At 39.6% G+C, this 21,700-nt stretch overlaps 1 protein-coding gene across 1 annotated transcript in view; it reads right to left on the bottom strand.

The window, feature by feature from the left end:
- PDE1C (phosphodiesterase 1C) overlaps positions 1 to 21,700 on the bottom strand; it is a 430,287-nt gene that overhangs the window by 357,706 nt on the left and 50,881 nt on the right. The window contains exon 3 of the mRNA XM_054019358.1: positions 15,500 to 15,671. Coding sequence (XP_053875333.1) covers positions 15,500 to 15,671 — 172 coding nt within the window. The remainder of the gene's footprint in view (positions 1 to 15,499; positions 15,672 to 21,700) is intronic.

The raw sequence follows: 21,700 nt of genomic DNA, 5'->3' as shown, positions 1-21,700 counted from the left end.
TCCAGCACTAATTGCAGAATGACTTTCAAGAACTGAAATAAGAGCTTGACAATTTAATTCTGTATGAAAAATACAATCCATTAAATATGATCTGACGAGGACTTAATTACTTCTGTCTCTGTGTGGTTAGCACATTCTTTTTTTTTCTTTATATTGAATAATATTTGTGACAAATTCTGTGTAGGATTTGGAGAGGATTAACTAAAGCACAGTGACTATGTGCTGTGCCTGAAGAAACGAAAAGAGTGGTAATTTGCACCTAATCGACTAATCAAACACTGAGGCAGCTTAACCTGGTGGATTGGTCAGTAAGACAACTACACTGGAACCCAGTGATCGGACACAGGGGGCAGACCTACACTACAAATTTACACTGGTGCAGCTGCACTGATGCAGCTGTGCTGCTATAGTGTGTCTGGTGAAAATGCTCTGAGCCGACAGGAGAGAGCTCGCCTGTTGGCTTAACTCCACATCCGCGAGAGGCAGTAGCTATATCGTCAGGAGAATCTCTCCCACTGACATAGTACTGTCTACATGGGGGGTTAAGGTCGGTATAACTATGCTGCTCAGAGGGGTGGATTTTTCACACCCCTGAATGATGTAGTTATATTAAAGTAAGTATATAGTGTAGACCAAGCTCAAGTCTGAGGTGGCAAGAGGATATACTGTTACAGAAGTGCAACTCTCAGTCTAATGGGAAATGATCTCTGGATTGTTCCTAATGGTCGCAAATGTCAGTGCAATAAGCAGTGGTTGGGCTTAAGGATTTTAAACAGAAGCCTCGAAAGGTGGCCCTATCAGCCTTACTTTACAAGTGCTAGCCCGGTGGAACCCAAACATTTTACCTTGAGCACGCCCCTTCCCCCTACCCCTTAATTGGCAACTTAGGGTGACCCCCTCAATCAGGGCATGCTAACCACTGTTCTGCTGCCCTTTACTTGTACAAAAAGGATAAAACATTTCATTACCCCTGCACTCAAATACCAGAGCGATGAGTAACCCAAACCAGCCAGAATCAATCATTTTGGCAAAGCAGCTCCATATGCTGCGCATCTAGGCAGACTAGGCGAGTCTAGGGAAACACCGTCTGCTCCTGAAGTCTCTTCCTACAGCTCGTCACTAGATGTCAGAGGAGAGCTCACTCAGATCCTGCTTACAGGAGTAAGTGCTTAATTATACCTTCCCCATTGGAAGGTGGTATAAGGGGAGATGGCACAGATAAATTACCAAATTAAGCTAAATCTTCTGAAGCCAGGTGTACATCATTTAAGTTTGTCCACAGAAAAGGTTTGCACTTTTAAAAACATTGCAACTATTGTGTATAGACAAGGTCAGAGCCTTAGGGCCTATTCTCTCCTCATTTACATGGATATAACTCCAGTGACTTCAGTGGAACTACTCATGATTTACTCTTGTGCTAAATGAAAGGAAAATCAGGTCCATAGATCCCAGCCCTGTGACCGTCAGCAGCTCATGACAAAAGATCAACAGTGTGCAGTTCTTAGGTTTTATCTAATATTTGGCTACACTTCCAGTTATTCAGTAATTACTAAAATTAGAAAATGTGCACACCGCTGGTTTATCACAGCTATCACTCCCCTGTCCTTTGGTACTCTTATCTGCTGCTTCTTTAGTGCAATGGTAGAACAGTTTGTAATTATCTCCAGCTGCAAACAAACCACAATGACAGTCACTCATCAATTAGCCTCCAACTTGTGACACAGGGAATAGTTCGTGGGCATGACCTTCAGTGCCATAACCACAGGCTTCCATTCAGTAAATTGAAAGGTGCACCTCCACTGGCTCCATTAACAAAGGGACCCTGTAAGCAGGTATATATATATATATATATAAACACTGCCTCTTGCTCCAGAAGCTACATTGGTACCATAATCACAAATGCAATATAACTATTCTTACTGGAGCTATGTGAATTACCCATACTGAAACAAAAAATACCCTAGAAATAATTTGCTTCCTTTCTACCTCATAGAGCTTCTGTGGAAATATGCTGCTTCCTACAAGATGTTTTTTTTCCATCAGCAAAAATTTTGTCAAAGTTGGGCATAATACATTTATCTCCTGACTTGTCTAGATTCTGATGAAAATCCCAGTGCAGCTTCCTTCATGCATTTTCAAGTTTCAGGCTGGATTGTTTGGGTTTTCCCATGAGATATATTTTCAGGATTCCCAATTGACTGAGCTGTTACCATGTAATCAAAAGGGTCGGTGAAAGCCATTTCAACACCTCAGGCCCATGTGGAAAGAACAAGGAGATAGGCAACCAAAATATACAAGAGAGAGAAGGTGGCCTGCAGTCTGCCAAAAAGGACCACTGGGCCTCTCCCCGCAAAAGGATAAAGTAAGTTTTGGAGTTATTGAAAGGAGGGGCTCTTGCAGAGCCTGCAATATAGAGGGGCATTGGGGGTGGAGAGGGAAGAGGAATGGAGGATTGTGGCCTCCGTACATTAGGATAAAATTTGATGCTCTCACAAAAACGAATCCCTTTGAACTTCCTGCATTACTATTTTTCTATGTATTTTTCCTAATTCTGAGGCTGGTTTGTAGTGTGCATCTTTATACTTTTTTGTAATGTTGAGACTGGTTTCCTGCGCAATTTTATACCTATTGTTGCTAAGTGGTGTACTACATGCTTGTATGCACAGATTGTCAACTTTTGAACAAAAAGTTTTAGCTGAAAAAAGACCTTTCACTGAAGAAAAAATAGTTTCACAAATACCTGTGGACTTCCAATTTTTTTAATTTTCACAAAAAAATTATCAAAACCATAGTAATCAGTTTTCATTCAAAATTTTTACTTAAAAAATTGTGGGGAAACAAACATTCTAAAACGAGTGTTTCAAACCCTGAAAAATGGAAGTTACAAATTTTTAACAGGTTTTCCACAATGTATTTATTTAACTTTAACCAGCTCTACTTTTATACCTAGTTTTTCCTATTAAGAGTCAAATTTGCTGCATGCTCTTAATTGTCTGATTGGGTTGGCATGGTTATTTTATTTTATATCATCTTTGCAGTTCTAGAAATATATAGCAGCAATTATTTTAAAAGAAGAGGGTGGTTTTGTTGTTTTAGGTCATGTCTCCTTAAGAAACCTGAGTAGGCTCGACTTCAAGAGTATAAAATGTTCCACATTCTTTTAAGCCAGATATACAAAACCAAAAACACACCTCACTTTGTCTCCACTCTAGATGTTGTGAAGTTGACAAACAGTTCTATTCAGCAGCTACTTTATCTTTGCCTGACTGGTTAGGAGATGTCTTATTATTCCTTTTGCTTCCTATTATTTTAATTGTATATATTACATGTATGGTGTGGCACTGAAGCATCTGCGGTACCCTGCTGCTGCCAAATATTTCATTACATTTTCATTGCTAATTTTCAATTTTGGATCTGTATACAGTGCACAGGTCTGCAAAAAACACATTTTGTAATGCTTTGGCTACTCATTCAATGCAGCAGGAGGAGATCTTGCTTGGCTACATCAGGTAACCTGTCTAGCTTTCCTGACGCTGCCCTTGTACTAGGGGCATGAACCTGCTCGCATCTGCACTGGCACCTTTCCACAAATGATCTCAGAGTTGGGAACCAAGATACAGGGCTAAGTGTACGATGTTGCTGATGCTCTTGAGCTACACCTATATTGGTGTGTGTCCTATACATGGCCCAAGAACACAGAGAACTTCCTTCCACACTGTGTATTTAGCACCCCATCATAAGCCCTACCCCTCATCCAAAATACCACCACCATTATCTTTACCCATAGTTTCCTCTCTTCAATCACAAAAGAGATTGGAGGAGAAATCTTGGCCCCATTTAAGTCAATGTGACTTTTGCCATAAACTTCAATAGGGCCAGGATTTCACCCAGTGTGTTTTATATAAAACTAATACATTTATAGGCCATTTCTCTCACCATCTCCCACATTTTTCTCTTCCCAATAAAACATATTATTTATATATTATATATATTTTTAAAGAAGATGGCTGCTGCCAAACTGCTGATTCTACTTGAAAGTGTGGCTATCTGAAATTAAGTGAAATTGTCTTTCTGTACTTTTACATGATTCTATGTGATCCTAGTATCAACTGCCTTAAAAATCTCACAATAAAGACAGACTAAGGGCTTGAAATCACTCAAAATGGAACAGAAAAATGGTATGTAATTCTGTGAAAAAAATTCTCATTTTCCTCACTGCTCTAACTGTTCTTTTATGAGGATAGCTGGCCAAATATTACTCTCAGTGATTCTGGATTTATAACAGTTTATTCCACTAACTCTGAATTCACACTGTTAAAACGAAGAGCAAATTTGGCCCCATATGTGAAGCTATCTCTGGGCACATATACAGATTCCTGGAATCTATACAACCACTGGATACACGCTTTGACTCTACACTGTCCAGAGAAAAGATCACCAGCTGAGTTCACATTAATCAAATTATTGTATTTGTGAGAAACAGAGCCAGCTCCAGGGTTTTGGCCGCGCCAAGCAGCCAAAAACAAACAAAAAAAGCCGCGATCGCGATCTGCGGCGGCAATTCAGCGGGAGGGACTGTCTGCCGAATTGCCGCCGAATACCTGGACGTGCCGCCCCTCTCCGGAGCCGCCGCCCCAAGCACCTGCTTGAGAAGCTGGTGCCTGGAGCCGGCCCTGGTGAGAAACAAAGTCATCACATTTTGCACATCAGGTCAAGTGACAAATTCTGAAGAGTCACCCAAAGGTTAAAAAAGAAAGTGTGCTTATCGTGTCTATCACTTTAACCACTCGTTTCGACAGTAGAAAGGTGTATTTGACAATTTTCCATGCGGCAGGACACAGAATTTTAAAAATAGAATTCTCCATTTAAATCAATATAAATGGGGAGTTTTGCTTAAAAACTGACAGCACATGACCCAGTATCTTTTTCTGAGAAAATATTTGTTAAACAATATATTTTTTTAAATGACATGAAGCTTAGTGGGTCTTCAGGAAATAGGTTTGTGCAGAAGTAACAAGCAGTCACCTAAGTTAACAAGCTTCGATGGAAGGCAGATAAAAGCACCTGACAGATACATGAAGTGATCTCAGAATTACTGCTAGATTGTAACACTGCACTGATTTTGCTATGGCTGACACCCAAATTGTGAAACTTAATAAACATCCACTTTAGGACATGCCCCAATCAAAAGTTCTTTCCGTTTTTTTATGGACTGATTCGCAGCTATTCCCCTCCTCACCCCCGCATCCTAGAAATAATTTGTTCAGACACATTTAAATTAGATTCAATAAATTGCACTATTTCCACTAGATTCTACTTTTCAATCTTAATATGAGCTGTGAACTCAGTGCCAATTTCCTTGGATGACTGGGAGATGAAGCTTGCATTTTAATAGACTTCTCTATGGAAGATTCCATTCACAAAATATGCAGTTTACACACATTTAACTTTTCTCTGGCTGTTTTGAAACACAGATGGGTAATTTCTCTAGAGAAAAATCCCACTCTTGGATTTGCACTGCAGACCTCTACTGCATATTGATGTCAGTCGGAGTTCCATGCGGCATTTGACTGAGGCAATGCAATAAAGAACTGCAGTGCAGATCAGGAGTTTGCTCTCAGGGTGGTGACTTAGCTACACAACTCCCATAACTGTCAATGATAGTTGTGTAAGTCCTGGCACACCGTTCTGAAAGTGAACCCTTGAGAATCACATGCAATCAGTTTAAGCAATTAGGAACATCTAGCAATTTGTTTTGCTACTGCTACAAATTGCATTAAATACACGACGGTGTGACAAATTTGAATTGGCTTTTACACCAAGTCAAGAGAGTAAAACAAAGGTTAGAAAAAAATGCCTAGTACGGTCATTACCCACCTCAGTGCAAAACTCAGGACCATTTACTCCACTGATGTCCATGAGAGATCCACGCATGACATGAGAGCAGTTCAGTAATCTACTGGCCTTCTCCTATTATGTCATGATAACGCAGTTACTCGGGATATACCACATGACATAAGAAAGGATGATGAGAAGCACAACTCCCTCCTTTGTGTGCTATAGAGGAACTTTACAAAACTATACAAACCTTGAATGACACTGAAATCAATCAAAGTTAGGAGCCTAAATATCTTTGAGGATCTAAGCCAAAAACTGCATTACAATACGTTGTTTCCAACCCCAGCCTGTAAAAAGAACTGCACTTTTTGGCTCTACTCTACAGCTATAGTTGGATCACCATTAGGTTAGTGAAAGAACACACAAGTAGTTGAAGCACAAGGTAATTATAGACTCAAGTCCTCAACACAGAGTTTTCATGCAAGTCAATAGGCACTCCTCAGCTAGAGAGCTTGCAGCATAAGACCCAATACATCTGAATTAATATTACAGTCACCAACATCGTTAATGACGTAGCAAGAAACTCATGCAGGTTTATTAGATTTGTAATAACATTAAACAAAGAATATAAACATTTCAGTCTAGGAACTATACTTAGAAACAATGGGTCAGAGCCCTAGCTGAGGTAAATCAACACAGCAATAACTCAACAGACTTCACTAGAGCTGATTTATAATCAGCTGAGCTTCTGGCCACTGTATTTACATTAACATTTTCTATAATTACTATACTAAAGTATTGCTGACATTTTGGATAATCAGATTATTAGCAGCATTAAAAACAATCCAGGAAATGGAGTAGCCTCAAAAGGGATGTACAGTAATAAAAATCCAATTTCATCAACTTTTCATCTTCAGATTGAGTTTGAACATTACTCTAGCAACCATATTAGAAGTTAGAGCAGAGTTCATTATAATTGGTACAAGGAGTTGGATAGGATAAAAAAAAAACATATTTTAGACTCCGACTGCAGATATTATTGGTGACACAGTTATATGAAAAAGTTACCCTTGTGTTTGAAAGTGCTTGAGAAACATAAAATGTTCAGTTATCTTTATCTTTGAAATCGCAGCTGCTTGCAGAGAGCCACTCATATAGCAGGGAGGAAAATAAACTTTGTTTTAAAATTAAACAAAAAATTGACTTTCTTTAGTAGCATACGTATAACAATCCCAGTTGGTTGACAAAGTTTGAACCCAGAACCTAAAGGCATGATCCTTTATTGTTTTAACGAAGGGATTAACTGCTCTAGGCGGCAGCTAGAGTAGACTCTTATCCTCATATGTGGACCAGCTACTAGGAGGGGAAATAAAGACCCACATTCCCTAGTGTGGGTTATATATGTACTACATTCTATAAAAGATACAAATAATCTTAGGAAAGTTTAGATTTGGATCCAAATTCTGACCTAAACTCTTCACTTCTCAGGTCCATCTTCAAACCTAAAAGTATGAAGTATATAATTTTTTTTTTTTTGCCAGAAAAAGAGCAGTTTGGCATAGGACCCTGGTTTTAGATATACACTCTGTCAATGTATGGCTTTTAGATGGAAAGAAAGTGAAACATGATTGTTAAAATAGAGTTGTACTGTCAGCATTTAAGTTCATTCAAAACCCAAACTCCAGGAATGGGCAGGGTTTGGAAATGAAATCTAAAAAAAAGTTTCTATGAACAACTGCAAACTAAAGCGGTTTACTGCACTATATTTGATATCCACAGAAGTTGTATGCTCAGAGTATGATAGCTTTCTAAATGAGTATTCCATAAAACAGTTTCTAAGAATTGCAAGCAGGTAGTTTACATGAACATTCCAGCTACGGTACAGATGCTATCAAATTATGTGGGTCCATTGTATTGGTGACTCACAATACCATTACTTACATAAGCCTTGCTATAGGCCCCAGAATTCATTAGAATAAAATAGTTGGGGCTAAATGCTCCTATTTCTTAGTGCTTTAGCACTCCATATATTATTGAGATGGCGCATGAGTTTAGCATAGGCACAGCCCTCAGCTAATGTTTTGGACTTATTTTTGTTGTTCACACAGAAAGGTTTCGGTTTCTTGTCTGAGCCTCGTGGAATTTCATATTCTAATCTTTACTAAATTAGATTTTAGGTTATTCTCTATATCTCCTAGGGGGAAAAAAGTCACAGCATAAAATATATATATATATATATGAAAGGTCTACTGTCCATTACTACTATCTGGATATTTAAAATCATTTAAAATAATATACTTTATATGGTATATGGACAGGTTTTATACAGGCTTCCATTTTCTGATGCCTCCTTTGAGTTCCTCTGTTACTCAAATTTAAGCAATAAAAAAAAATCTGCAATATTGATCTATGATACTCTAGCTACTGGCAAGGTGTAAGAAAACCTACATCCTAGTTGCTTCAAAAGTGAAGGTTACAACGGTCTTAATATTCAATAGTGTAAAATAACTCCATAAGATTTTTAATAATACTTAGCTCTTTGTTTACATCAATAGATCTTAATGCACTTTAGAAGGGAGATCAGTATCCTTATCCCCCTTTTTAAAAAAACAGGTGGGGAAACTGAGGCACAGAGCTGAAGTGACTTGCCCAAGATCGCCTTGCAGCCAGTGGCAGTTCGCCTGAGTTCCAGTCCTGGACACTATTCACTAGGCACACTGCAACTCATTTCCTCTTAAAAATGAAATACCATTACACTGGCACAGGAGAAAAATATCAGTTTTCTATATTTGCTGTGAGCACAATGGTTTGGCTCAGTAGCTGTATATTACAATGAGCCCAGAAACAGAAAAGCCACCAACCCACTGAAAGTATCCTATTGTTGTACATAGTAACCTCAGACACCTTATTTGCAGTCTCATGTTTGGGGTGACTCACATTGGGCTCCTTTCTTAACAAGGCATGTGTGGAATGTTGTGTGTATGAGCTCAACATAAAATATGTGGCTAACAGGGATTGTGGGGCAACCCAATTCTGCATTAGTGAGAGTGCTGCTACAAAGCTGCCAAGCTGTTACTGCCTGGTAGCAGGGACAATGACTAATAAGAGAGCACGTAGCTAAATGCCGCATTAACTTCACACTTAAGGAGAAGGATCACGCTTAATCTCATCTCTATCTCACACACACACTTGTTTACTCTACATATGCAAGTAAGGGAATGGGTATGCAGGGTCTTAAGAAATACTACTGAGTTCAGGGGAGGTGCCTAGGTATTAATCTAGTTTGCGTCCATACATAGTTCTCCCAGCCCCCATGCCAGAGCATAACAGCTAAGTGATGTGCAGGATTGGTGGATCAAATCTGTTGTATAATTGTACAAGACCCCATGCCTAGACTTAAAAGTATAATGGTATAGTAGCCCTCCTACTGTTTGGTGTGCCTATACCAGTGCTTAATTTGCACTGGGGCTTGCCAGGGCCAAGTCTCAGCACCTCTGGGCTTCCCACATCAGTTTGTTTGAGCCCCGGAACCTCCTTCATTACAAATTAGCACTGGGCAAAACTAACATTTGCCAGTTGACCACCAGATACATCGGTAAATTTTCTTACTGTGACAGGATATCCTACCCATACAGGCAGCCTGGCTGGAGTCAAGCAGGTAGGACTAAGTCCCACAAATCCCTCCTGCACCCCAAACCTCTCATCCCCTGCCCGCACTCCCAGCCGGAACCTCCTCCCCTTCCCGCACCCCTGCTCCAGTCCTGATCCCCCTCCCGCCCTACGAACCCCTCCGTCCCAGCCCAGAGCACCCTCCTACACCCCAAACTCCTCATCCCCAGCCCCACCCCAGAGCCCGCACCCCTTCCCACACCCTAAAACCAATTTAGTGAGCATTCATGGCCCACCATATATTTTCTATTCCCTGATGTGGCCCTCGGGCCAATCAGTTTGCCCACCCCTGGTCCAGGTGCTAGCTGACTGTGGTTATAGGGAGGAAGAGGCTCAACAATAGGGTAGAGAAGAAAGTCTAGGAGAAAGGCTTTGGCTGGCCCCTGAAGCAGGAAGGGTTTTTTGGGTTTTTGTTTTTTAAGGTTTGGACCTTGCTTATCTCCCACAAGGAGGAGGAAGCAATAGAATTCTTGTTTCTGTTTTGGAAGTGGGCTTACTCAATACACTAGGGAGGGAGAGCTTGGTCTGCGATACCCCCGCTCCATCTGAATTTATCATCAACATAGGCCTTTTGAGGTGTACGATACAGTGACAATAACACTGGGCTTTCCTTATCAATAATTCATCTACCATATACAAGTGTACAATGACAAAAGAAGAGAAGGCCACTTTTTCAACAAGGAAAAAAAACCCACCTCATGGACTTCGGGGCATGTGCTAAGAACTAGGGTGCAACCTTTGAACAGTAATTGCTGTAAAATCCTCTCCTCTCATCACTCCCACTCTGAATCATCAAACTTCAATGTACCATGGAGCAAGTGCATAGTTTTTAAAATGTGTCACACACATCCAGAAGAGAATTAAAATAGGAGGGAAGGAAGCCGGAATGATTTGGGAGCCTTTCCTCTAGGAATACAAAATTTTCCTTCTTGGTTCATCATCATGAACATCAATAATTAACAGGAATAAACAGCAGGTTTGTGTAAAACAGAGATAAATGTAGGTGCAGTGCAAATAATACACCTGAGAATGAGCCAGAGTTGAGAGAGATGCCCATCATGATGATTTTTAAGGATATTTTGGTTCAATGAACATTTAGTGAGACCTGGGTATCCTTTAAAGGGATATAAAAACATTACGAGAAAATGCTTGGCTTTCATGTTTTAAACACCAATCACTAAGCTAATTTAAAATACTACTCATCCAGGTGGCAATCCCCTACAGTACAGCAAAAACAAATTAATTTAAGAAAAATCCTTAAGTGGTTGGCTTGGCATTCCAAGTTTTCTTATGTGACACTATGAAGCAGTAATGCAATTTGGTGACTTAGTTCACTGCAGACCGTACTTTGGAAACTCAGGCAACAAATTCTTTGTACATAAAATACTTCCCCAAGTTTTATGCAATATTGCATAAGAAAATTCAGAGCTGTTATCTATTGTTTCTTTGCACTCTCTAGTGGAGTCTTGCGTCACTAAAATGACCACTTTGGTAATGTCTTAATGAAGCTATGCCTGCAACAGTATGCTAAACTATGTTGTGAATCACAAGTTACTACCTGCTGCACTCGAAGTAGTAATAAGAATTGCAAATGGCCAATGATTACCATTAACATAATTAACACTTTCACTGTTGGGTTGCTCATAATGGAAACAGCAGATAATTCGCAGATGTGAATGTGAGACCTTGAATTCCCACCAGCCCAAAACTGCTTCACAAGTCACTCCCAGGAATGACTGTTTCTAGAAATACCAAAGTGACGGATAAAGACAACAAGTACTCGAGTGAGGAAGATCTCAGCAGCACTGGAAAAAAGCTACTATGGTGCAAGTGATACAGGTGTGCCAGGACTCACAATATTATGGGCCCAGCAGAAGACTATTGCCCCCAGACAGGCTACCAGCAAAGTGCTCCTGTCCCTTCCCCAGGGACCTGAGGAGCAGGAAGCAGCCCCCAGCTGGCCAGGCTGCAGGGTAAGTGCTTGCACCCCTCTCCAGGGGCTTTGAAGAGTGAAAAGCGCTCCCACCTCATCCCCAGCCACTCCCTGTCCCTGGCATGGGTACAAGTGCAGCCACAAAGCTCAGGCACTGAGCTGTTTGGGACAGCTCTTAGTGGCACTGCCAAAGCTGTTGGGGCTGAAGCTCCTACGGGCCCTGCCCCAGCTGCCATGACCCTGGACTCTCACTGCAGCTGTACTTCAACAGTGAGGAGCTCCTCCAGAAAGTACAGGCTGGGATGGGAGGAGGTGTGGAGGACCCAGGTCCCTTTGTGGTTGAACTGAGCAACTTCAGGGGAAGGGTTGCGGTGAGGGATGGGGAGCAGGTCTCCAGACCTGGGAGAAGGACCCCTAACCTATTGTTGTACCAGGGCCGTCTGAGGTCTTGTTATGCCACTGAAAAAAGCCTTATAAGCATTGTCCAAAGTTCCTGTGCATCAAGCTGCAAGCACTGTCCAATATATTTCATACACTGCTATACACACATACATTCAAGGAGAAGGTGATCATTGGACCCAAACGGTATAAAACTACATAAAAATTAAGATCCAAAATAGCCATGTATTTTCATGTTCATAGCCAGTTGTGAAGCAAAATCAAGCTACAGCACTTGCTAATTTTCCATGTTACATAACAATGAGCACTGCACATGAGACAACACAGGATCAAGTGTCAGAGGTGTAGTTGGAATTTTATGCTGCTGTATGTATATAATTACATGAAAGATAGTAGCAATCATAAGGAAATGTGACTCATCTGACATAGGAGAGACGCTTTCTTTTAACTACACTAGAAAGGGATGGTATGACCATATATTGCTCTCGGTTCGCTGACATTGGTGAGTCAAAAATAGTGAGAGAGTTCATGTATTTTATTGTTTATAAAAGTGACCTTATAATAAAAGGCCAGCTCCTGCTCCCATCAAAGTAAATGGGAATCTTGCCTTTGACTCCAATGGGAGTTGGAATGTTAATAACAACCTGACATTCTCTTCCATAAATACCTGTGTTAAAGCCACCAACCTTCTAGTCAAGGGCAGCTAGACTGAACAACTGTGGTAGCACATTTACTCCCCTAGATGGCAAGAGAGGTGGGATGAAGCCTTCTCTCCCCTAGGGGTCACCACTTGGTGTGTTGTGGGCAACAAGACAAGAGGAAAAGAGAGTTTCATATTTGCCAGGTACCCATCAGCCACCAGACACACTGGACCCACTCAGTAACATCATAAGAACTCCCTCCATAAAGAGAAACCTGATGAATCACAAACAAGAGCGAGCCCTACAAGGTGCTGATGCCTATTGACAGGTGCTGAGCCCCTTGAAGGATTGGTTTTAACCCACAAAATTAATTCAGCAAAATTTTTACTGAACATATAATATGGCACAGTAATTTGTGGTAAAAAATGCTGCATATACTACAACACACCAATAAATATAAAATATCAGAAATACATATTAATTCTTATTAGGCTTCCGTTACTTCCACTTTGTGTCATGACCATGATATTTTCATAGTAGATCTGGCATATATCTCGTCATCACATTGTGAAGGAGAACACTTCAACCTCCCTGGCCAGATGTAAAGGTAGCCATCTTACAACAAAAAAACTTCAGGACCAGACTCCAAAGAGAAACTGCTGAGCTTCTGTTCACTTGCAAATTTGACACCATCCGATCAGGATTAAACAAAGACTGTGAATGGCTAGCCAACTACAGAAGCAGTTTCTCCTCCCTTGGTGTTCACACTTCAACTGCTAGCAGAGGACCTCACCCTCCCTGATTGAACTAACCTCGTTATCTCCAAACTGATTCTTGCCAACATATTTATACCTGCCCCTGGAAATTTCCATTACATGCATCCGACGAAGTGGGCATTCACCCACGAAAGCTTATGCTTCAATACATCTGTTAGTCTTAAAGGTGCCACAGGGCTCTCTGTTGCTTTTTATTGTTCTCATTGTATCTCTATCTTCACTACACCTTTGAAACAACTCAATGGCAAATAAATAAAATATATAATTATTACCTACCTGCCCCATGCCCCACTCTAAGTGCAGCTTGGTAATAATCAAAATTTCCTGTCCATCCAATAAATTTATTAGATGAAGTCCTGGGTGCATTGAAGTCAATAGGAGTTGTCACTGACTTCAATAGGACTAGGATTTTATCCACTATCTTTATGTTTTCAACGCTGTAGTCACTCACAGGTATATTTAGCACCAAACCTTCACTTCTGCTTAACAGAAAGCACGTGTGAATATATCAAACGATCCTGGAAAGATTGCATTGCCGTTACCATTTCATGGAATATTTTCCCCTGAGATCTTAAACAGAATTCAAAAATTATATTTTACTTTTAATATATTTTAATTTTCTTTATTTTCTGTCTTCTTTAACATAGGAAGTGCAATGGACCACATTATTTTCAGTGTCATGGATTACATTTGCACTCTCTTGGTATAACTAAACAGATAGATACATTATGCTTCATACTAACAATTTGTTTGGATTTAATTTTATGATAGTCTAAACAGCACACCACATGGTAAAGTAACTACCTACAGATACAAATGATACCAGGGTTGTTCTGACATTTGTAAAACCATTTACACAACATTAGGAGAGCTGTGTAACTGAATTGCATTCTCCAATTTATCTGTTCCTCCTATTATTCTATCTGGGATCATACATACACTAAGAACCACCCCACTCATATAATCAGATTGCACCATTTGAGAAGCAGTAACACTTTAAAAAAAATAGTTGGAATAATATGGATTACAGAAGTGTAAAGGTTGCTCTTGACCATGATTTCTTAATGAAAGCTTTTGAGTGAGACAGAGAGATTTATATTTGGGGGTCTTGATTTGACAATTGATTTCTAAATATCAGAGAAAGATAAAATTAGGCTAAACTTTGTTTAATTTAAAAAAAAAATCACAACAACTTCATCATAAAAAGCAGCTCCAGATTCTGAAACATGCAGCACTGCTCACTGCCTCACTACAAAATTCAAGCACGGAAAACCTGACATGAATGCACAGCAAGAGATTTTTTGAGATACCAGGCAATGCTCACAAGGTGTCTGAGATCAGTACCTGGGCAAAGGGCTTTAACAGGCACACTAAAAAATAGTGTCACTATACCAAGAGTGATATCAGTTTATACCCTAGAGTATAATTAAAACCACAGAGTTTGCCACAGAGACATCTGTACAAACAGGAAATGCTTTTGGTGTGGAGCAATATGTAATATAAAAGAGAGAATAGTTTAAAAACAAAGCCTCCAAAAGAAAAATAAACACTGCTAGGTATTGCTGTGCATTTGGCACTCAGATTTTGAAACTTCTATCAAATATCTACCTCACAGGTACAGCTTTTCTATTTTAATTCATTTGTTTGGGGAAACTATAGTCAACAAAAGATGCTTCAAAGAAACGCTTGCCAAATGAACACTCACATGACTAAGCAAGTTGGAAGGAAGTAAAATAATGTAAGTATCTCACATTTATGACAGCATAAGTCACCTTCACACAATCCCCTTTTCAGGAATCATCCTCCTTGACAAAAATACATTAATGCCATATAGTTCTCAAGACTTCAGATCAACAGACAAAAGACTCAGTTTGCCCCTATATCAGTACAGGATTTTATCTGCCTGTAAAGTGCAGGGCTTCGTCAGTACAATAGATTCACATGAAACAATACCAACCTTCAAAGATCATTTCATGTAACAAACTCTCTCAACAGAATGTTGACTCTCTACTGCATTATATCTGTCTAGCCTATAATCTTGTAATGAGGTCTGAGAAATGAAAGTCAGCAATCCGAACAGCATTACTTATGACCCTCTTTCTTCAATCCTGTTCAGTACAAAGACACGCCACATAGCAGAAGGCACCACTATATTGACTTATTTAATCAAATCCACAGTACAGTTGCCTAACTTAAAAGAAACCTAATTAAGGAAAAGCAAAATGTGTTCATGTCCATCAAACCTGAAAGATGTTTTCACTAATGCTTCTGGACTGTCCACTGGTGGTAACTCATCTGCTAAGATTTCCTCTGGAGTCCTAGGATCATGAATGATGGTTGGCTTCTGCCTTTCTTTGAGATTATCGGTAAGCCCACCAATAATGGTGTTCCATACGCAGTTTTGTGACTTTGACCCTAGAGAGAGAGAGAGAGAGAGAGAGAGAAAATTAATTCATCAGAGTGCTAACCTGTTTTCTCAGCACTCTGGAGAAAGAAACATAGCAAATTATGTCTTTACCATTGGGTGTCTAGAATTTGGAGCTGTACCTACAGACTTAAGTCCAAAATGGAAATAAACACTAACATTCAGGATATCATTTTCAAATCCTAACCTACATTGTCCTCTTTGATTAAAGATTTATTTACAAAACAAAAATAATTGTCAGTAGAAAGTATTCTTCCATTATTCTTCACATTCAAGCTACAACTGATCATGTAATGGGAACATGATTGTGTTTAAGCCAGACAGCTAACAACCAAGTTAAGTGTCAGCTCAACACAAGATATTGGCTTCTAATTATTTCTTCACTACAATTAGTTATCGTGTTTTTAATTTATTAAGATTAGATTATAGATCAAAAATGTGTCTGTCTGAGGGACTAGAGCTGGTTGAAAAATGGATTTCTTTTCATGGAAAATTTTGATTTTTTTCAATGGCAATTCAAATACAAAAGTGTGTGAGAAAAATCAAAATATTCAATTTGGAAAGGCTGCTGTGATGCCTCATGGCAGGTCTGATTCCTCATGATCCCACCCTTCTCTATAGGCAAGGATCTGTGGTTTGACTACATCTCACATGATGCATCGTGTTTCCCCACACACACACACACACACACACACCTTAGAGAGGGAAGGTAATGAATTGTGGCAGTCCCTCACCATGATGAATCATGGAAGTTGCCATCTGGCCTGGGAGTCCATTCCACAGAGGAGAATGGAGATATGTAGCTACCGAACTTCAACTCCTATGAGGCATTGCAGCAGTATTTCCAAACCAAAATATTTTGGTTTCCAAGAGTTCAGTTTTTTCAATAAAAACAGAAATTGCCCACAGAGAAAAAGACACTTTGTGAAAAATTTGTTTAGTTGAAAACCCTATTTTCTGTCAAAAAGCATTCTGACCGGCCCTTTGAGGGACATTTTAAATATGTATGTTGATCTTCAGGAAAAAAGAAAAGGTTTATTACTAGATCTATCACTAATCAATCTTTGTGTGACCAGAATATCTCAGAGTTGAGAACACAGGCATCACCCAAGATTCTCAACACACATTTGTAAACTATACACCTACTTCACTGCCATCTAAAACTCTAAAAAGCCATATGCTTGGCTTAAGGGGTTATGTGACTTTTCTCTCACCCTTACAGTTCTTATCAATACCAAAGTACATGTAAAAATCCCCAGATGTCAAGAGAAAAATGTGGCATACACTGAAGCAGCTAACCTAGATGTTTAGAGGAACGTTCTCACTTAAATGCATTTTGATTAGAGCTGGACAGAAAATATTTTTTCAAAAAAGTTTCATGAAACATTTTTGTCAAAATTCCTTTTTGATGAAAATTTTACATTCAGCTCCTATGCTGCCATATGGCCAATGGCAACATTCCTACACCCTCTCCACAGTGCACAGAATGCCAAATCAGGTAACGAAGCACCTAAATTCAAATCCCCGACTTGCTACAATTAGGCCTTTTAGTAAAAAAAATTTTTAAAGTGAAAATATTGTGAAATTCCACCACCTCTCAACAATAAATAAAATCTGTAATGGCAACAGTGTTCTGCAAAAAGTTTAGTTATTTTTAAAAAGGCCATTTTTCAACAACAAAAACTTCTATATGAAAAATTTCCGGGAGCACTATTCGTTAAACATAGCATCTGCTTTTTAAAACAATATAATTTGATCATCTCTTCCATCTCCAGGATTTGCCAGTCTTTCACCAACATGAAAGTCACATGAAGACATTTTTTTAAAAAAAGAAAAGAAAAAAAAGAAAAGACTTCAAGGGACAGTATTTCCCTACATCAGGTCTTGCAACTTAAAAAAAAAATTACAGTAAAATAAAAAATAAACATGGACAAAACTATGGATGAGATCTTCAAAAATGCCCACATGACTTGTGCTTCTAACTCACTTCAGCACTTTTGAAAATCTGATCTCTACTACCACGCCAAACGCCCGCTACATGCCAAGTTTCAGACAGCATAGAATGCTTATGGTTTAATTAGCAGACGCAAGAAGAGTGGTTTATAACTGAAATTAGCTATAGTAGTGCCAACAGGCATCACACTATAATGATGTAGCATTAGCCCTACTAGCATAAAAAGATAACCCCCTCTTCAGAATAACAAACCTGCTTCTGGTCTTGCTCCAGAGGCTTGTAACTACATGCAAAATTCAATTGGGAGAAATGGGGTTCATACTAAAGTTAGTGACTCACTTTTATACAGCACTGCTTTTGTAAGTTTCCAAGCATTCCTCTGCCATTCAGAAGCAAATTGTCCAGTAGCACTGACTAAAAAGCACATGACAGAACTAACAGTTCTTAATTAGTCCTGACTGTCTGTCACTTTAATACATAAAGTGGGCAGTAAAAGATTGAATAAAGCACTCTTGCCACCCTACCTCCTGAGAGAATGTCACAGGGAAATATAGCATTAATATTAATGGCATCTGTTCCTGTATACAGAGGATGACACTTATGCTTTGTCATTATTTGTCTTATCAAAGATGTATGCTGTTTTCACACCGGAAAAGTGATATACAGGCTTGGTCTGTGGCCAACTAATTCAGAAAATATGAGCCGGACAGGAAGAACAACCTCCCTCCTCCCTCTCCCCTCAGTCTTTGGCTCAGATTTGTCAGTTTACCTAGATCTCCCTGACCCACATGTTTCTCAGTCAGCAGCCCATACAGCTTCCTAGGACATAATCTAGTTACGGCTGGCGCAATATCCTTTGTGATCATGGTTGCTTGGGGCGGGGGTGGGGGAGAAAGAAAAGGGGATGTGTGTCAGGCACCCGCTGAGAAAATAAGTTTGGACCTCTCCTCTCTGAAAATTCTTCCTCATCCAAGTCTCAGCTCCTGACCATCCCATGCTATCCTCTCAAGAGGAAAAAGGATTACGTCTATTATAAGCTCTTTGGGACAGAGACTGCCTTTTTGTTCTGTGCCTGTACAATGCAAAGCACAATGAGGTCCTGGGTGGTTAGGCACCTAACTACCTCGATTGTCAATGGGTATTAAGTGTCTAATTGCCATCTGTGCCTAAAGTCACCTCAAGGCAGATGCAGAGCCTGGAATAAAACCCAGGTGTCCTGAATCCCAGTCCATTGCTCTATCCACTAGATCACACTGCCCCTCAAACCTGCCTAGCCTACTATGTGCTCTCCCTAAATCACCTATCTCTAGTACTGGGTTTCGCAGGTCTCAAATCCAACTGTTTGCATGAACAAAGTTTGGATCATATTATTATTTGGCCTGCAGTCCCTTCTCTCCTACCTCAGCCTGCAGAAACTTCGGTGTTGGATTTATGACATCACAAATCACTATTATAGTAATCTGGCAGAACATGGAAAATAACAGCTTAACCAATGGCTCCAAAAAGGAAAAGCTGAATTATGAGGGAGAAAACTTATTAAAACCAGAAACATTAAACAGCAGGAGAAAGAAAAGGTGCTAAAATTATTTACTGCATTTTGTACATTGTTTCCAAATCTGTCCCCCAATGGTAGGAGTCTCTCTCTTGCTGTTTATCAGAAACTCTATAGTCTGATAAATTTCTATCGAGATCTACATGTTGGAGTAAGCCAACCATTAAACCAAATCTAATTCACTTCACTAGAGTGATGAAATGCCATGTCCACCCATCTTACATTGACTGTTCAGGCTATTCATTATACATAAACAATTAGGCTTAGGTGAACTGCAGACAGCAAAGGATTGTTTTCCCCTATGGCTCTTCGTGGGCAGACATCTGTCAGAATCTTTCAGCTGTCTGAATCGCTGAACGGTAAACCTTATGGATTTAACTCCCTATAGCCACAAGCACAACTGTTCAAAGCCTGATGGTGCACCACAACTTCATAACGAAGATGGCATGCTACGATACCAACTATTGCAGCGATAAGAGTAGTAGCAACTTTCACAAAAGTAGCTGGTCGCCAAATATCCCTTTATACAATGAAACCTGGCATTTAAAAATACATAAAATTGGCTAACATGAACCTTTAGAACAAATACAACTTAACTCCTCTTTTGTTTCAAACTAATCAGCTCTGAAGGCCATGAATAGGTAGATTATCAGTACCAGGTCCTGTGTCTAAACAGGATGGGGAACAATTTTCTGGCCAGATGCAGGTGGCCAATGGCCCTATTTGTTTTGCCTCCATTATGTATAGCAACAGTCCTGAATTCAAAGCCCAGATCCCCCAAATAGATTAGGAATTTCAGATACAGGTCCACGCTTCAGAGCTGGTCTCTAGCTCTATACAAACCTGAATCCAGACATAACTAAAGTTGTTGCTTTGAGCCCATCTGTAACAATCCCACACTATTTCAGGTGTTCCTCAATTACCAGTCCTTGAACACTTTGCTTTTTATACCATTCAGCTAAGATTTGTTTTTGTATTGTACTGCTGTGTGTGTTCACTTAAAATATGGCCCCACTCAGGAAATGTGGAGTAAATTATTGTGTTATTGCTACCTCCCTATATCATTTGGAGTCACCTGTTGCTGCAGCAGACACTGACACAATTACTGCCTGATGGATCTCTCTATTTTTGCCAACACAGTTCTAACTCTAGGTTTTGTTCACATCCTTATAGGAGTTACTGCCTTATATCACTCCTAATGAGGGGTAATCACCACCAAACTGGCTGAGTCATTATATCTCCAGCCTGGCTACCAAGTTACAAGGTCAAACTCTTAACAAAAAAGGTCTTTTTCATCCCTTTAATTAACCTACTTGAAGCCCATCTTTGTGTCACCGTGACTATCATACAAAAGGACTAAATTGAGTTACTGTCTTTGTTTTATTAATATTACTCTCCACAAGCCAGCAAGTGGCCTTGGGAACTAAGAAACTCACTTAACAGGGTCAGGAAACCATTGATTGCAGCAGGGGCTCCTATGCATGGCACTTACCTGAAGGCCATGAGTATTGAATTCAGTGGGCACCATCTCTAAAAATGTGGCCTGATGGATCCAAAACCATGGGAGAACCAAGAACAGAACCCAGATGTCCTGAGGTTTAGGCCTATGCTTTATACACAACCATCCTTGCCTTCATAAATCATGTTATTATTAATGTCTAGTTTTGTACTGAAATGCCAGCTTAGCCCCCATGTCATGACTTATGCTGGCCCCACTAATGACAGATATTGCAGCATAAGTAAACGATATCCCCTTAACCCAAAAACTCAGCCTCCGGTGATATTTGAATAGTAACCTACAATCCCAGAGCACGCTTGTTACCAACTATAATGAACTAAAAAGAAGTTTGAGAAAAAAGTTCAAAAAACGTTCATGTTTTTCATCTGCTTTCCTTTGCAATTTCATCACCATTTGCTATTTTAGCAATGGACTAACAATAATTAATCGATGGAGTCCCCTAACTTAAGGCTCTGTTGTTTACAAATTTGGGAAAAATAAATCTTAAAATCAAACTGACATGCCAGTACAATTTATTATTTTCTTACTTCAGTTTAGCTTGTTCGCTTTTCTGCATATGTAGTCTCTCTGAATCATTATATCTGATATGATTTAGTCAAACGTTTCATCTATACAGTGTACAATATGCTTAGAGTGCCATCATGTGACTGTGTGGAAATACTGCACTCCAGATGTATTTTCTTCTGATGCGCTCAATGAGAGGAAATCAATTTTCAACCAACATACATGTAAACTACCTTAAAAGTCAGGTGCATTTATTTTTTAAATGGGCACTTAAGCGTTGTGTTCTCAGGTGCCTATTTGCAGGTACAAAGGCAGGTTTGACACAATCACTGTGTGTACTGTATATTAGGATAGCCAAACTTTGAAAATAATTTTTTTTTTTTTGCCTACAGTGAGACACCAGTTTTCTGAAGGTGTTACCCATGCTAAGTATTGTACCTGCCACACTGTGTTGAATGTTGGCAAATAATGAACCTTCTTAATAATGCCC

Source organism: Malaclemys terrapin, chromosome 2 (assembly GCF_027887155.1).
Source record: "Malaclemys terrapin pileata isolate rMalTer1 chromosome 2, rMalTer1.hap1, whole genome shotgun sequence".
Lineage (NCBI taxonomy): Eukaryota > Metazoa > Chordata > Testudines > Emydidae > Malaclemys > Malaclemys terrapin.
This window is presented reverse-complemented; position numbering and strand designations above follow the sequence as displayed.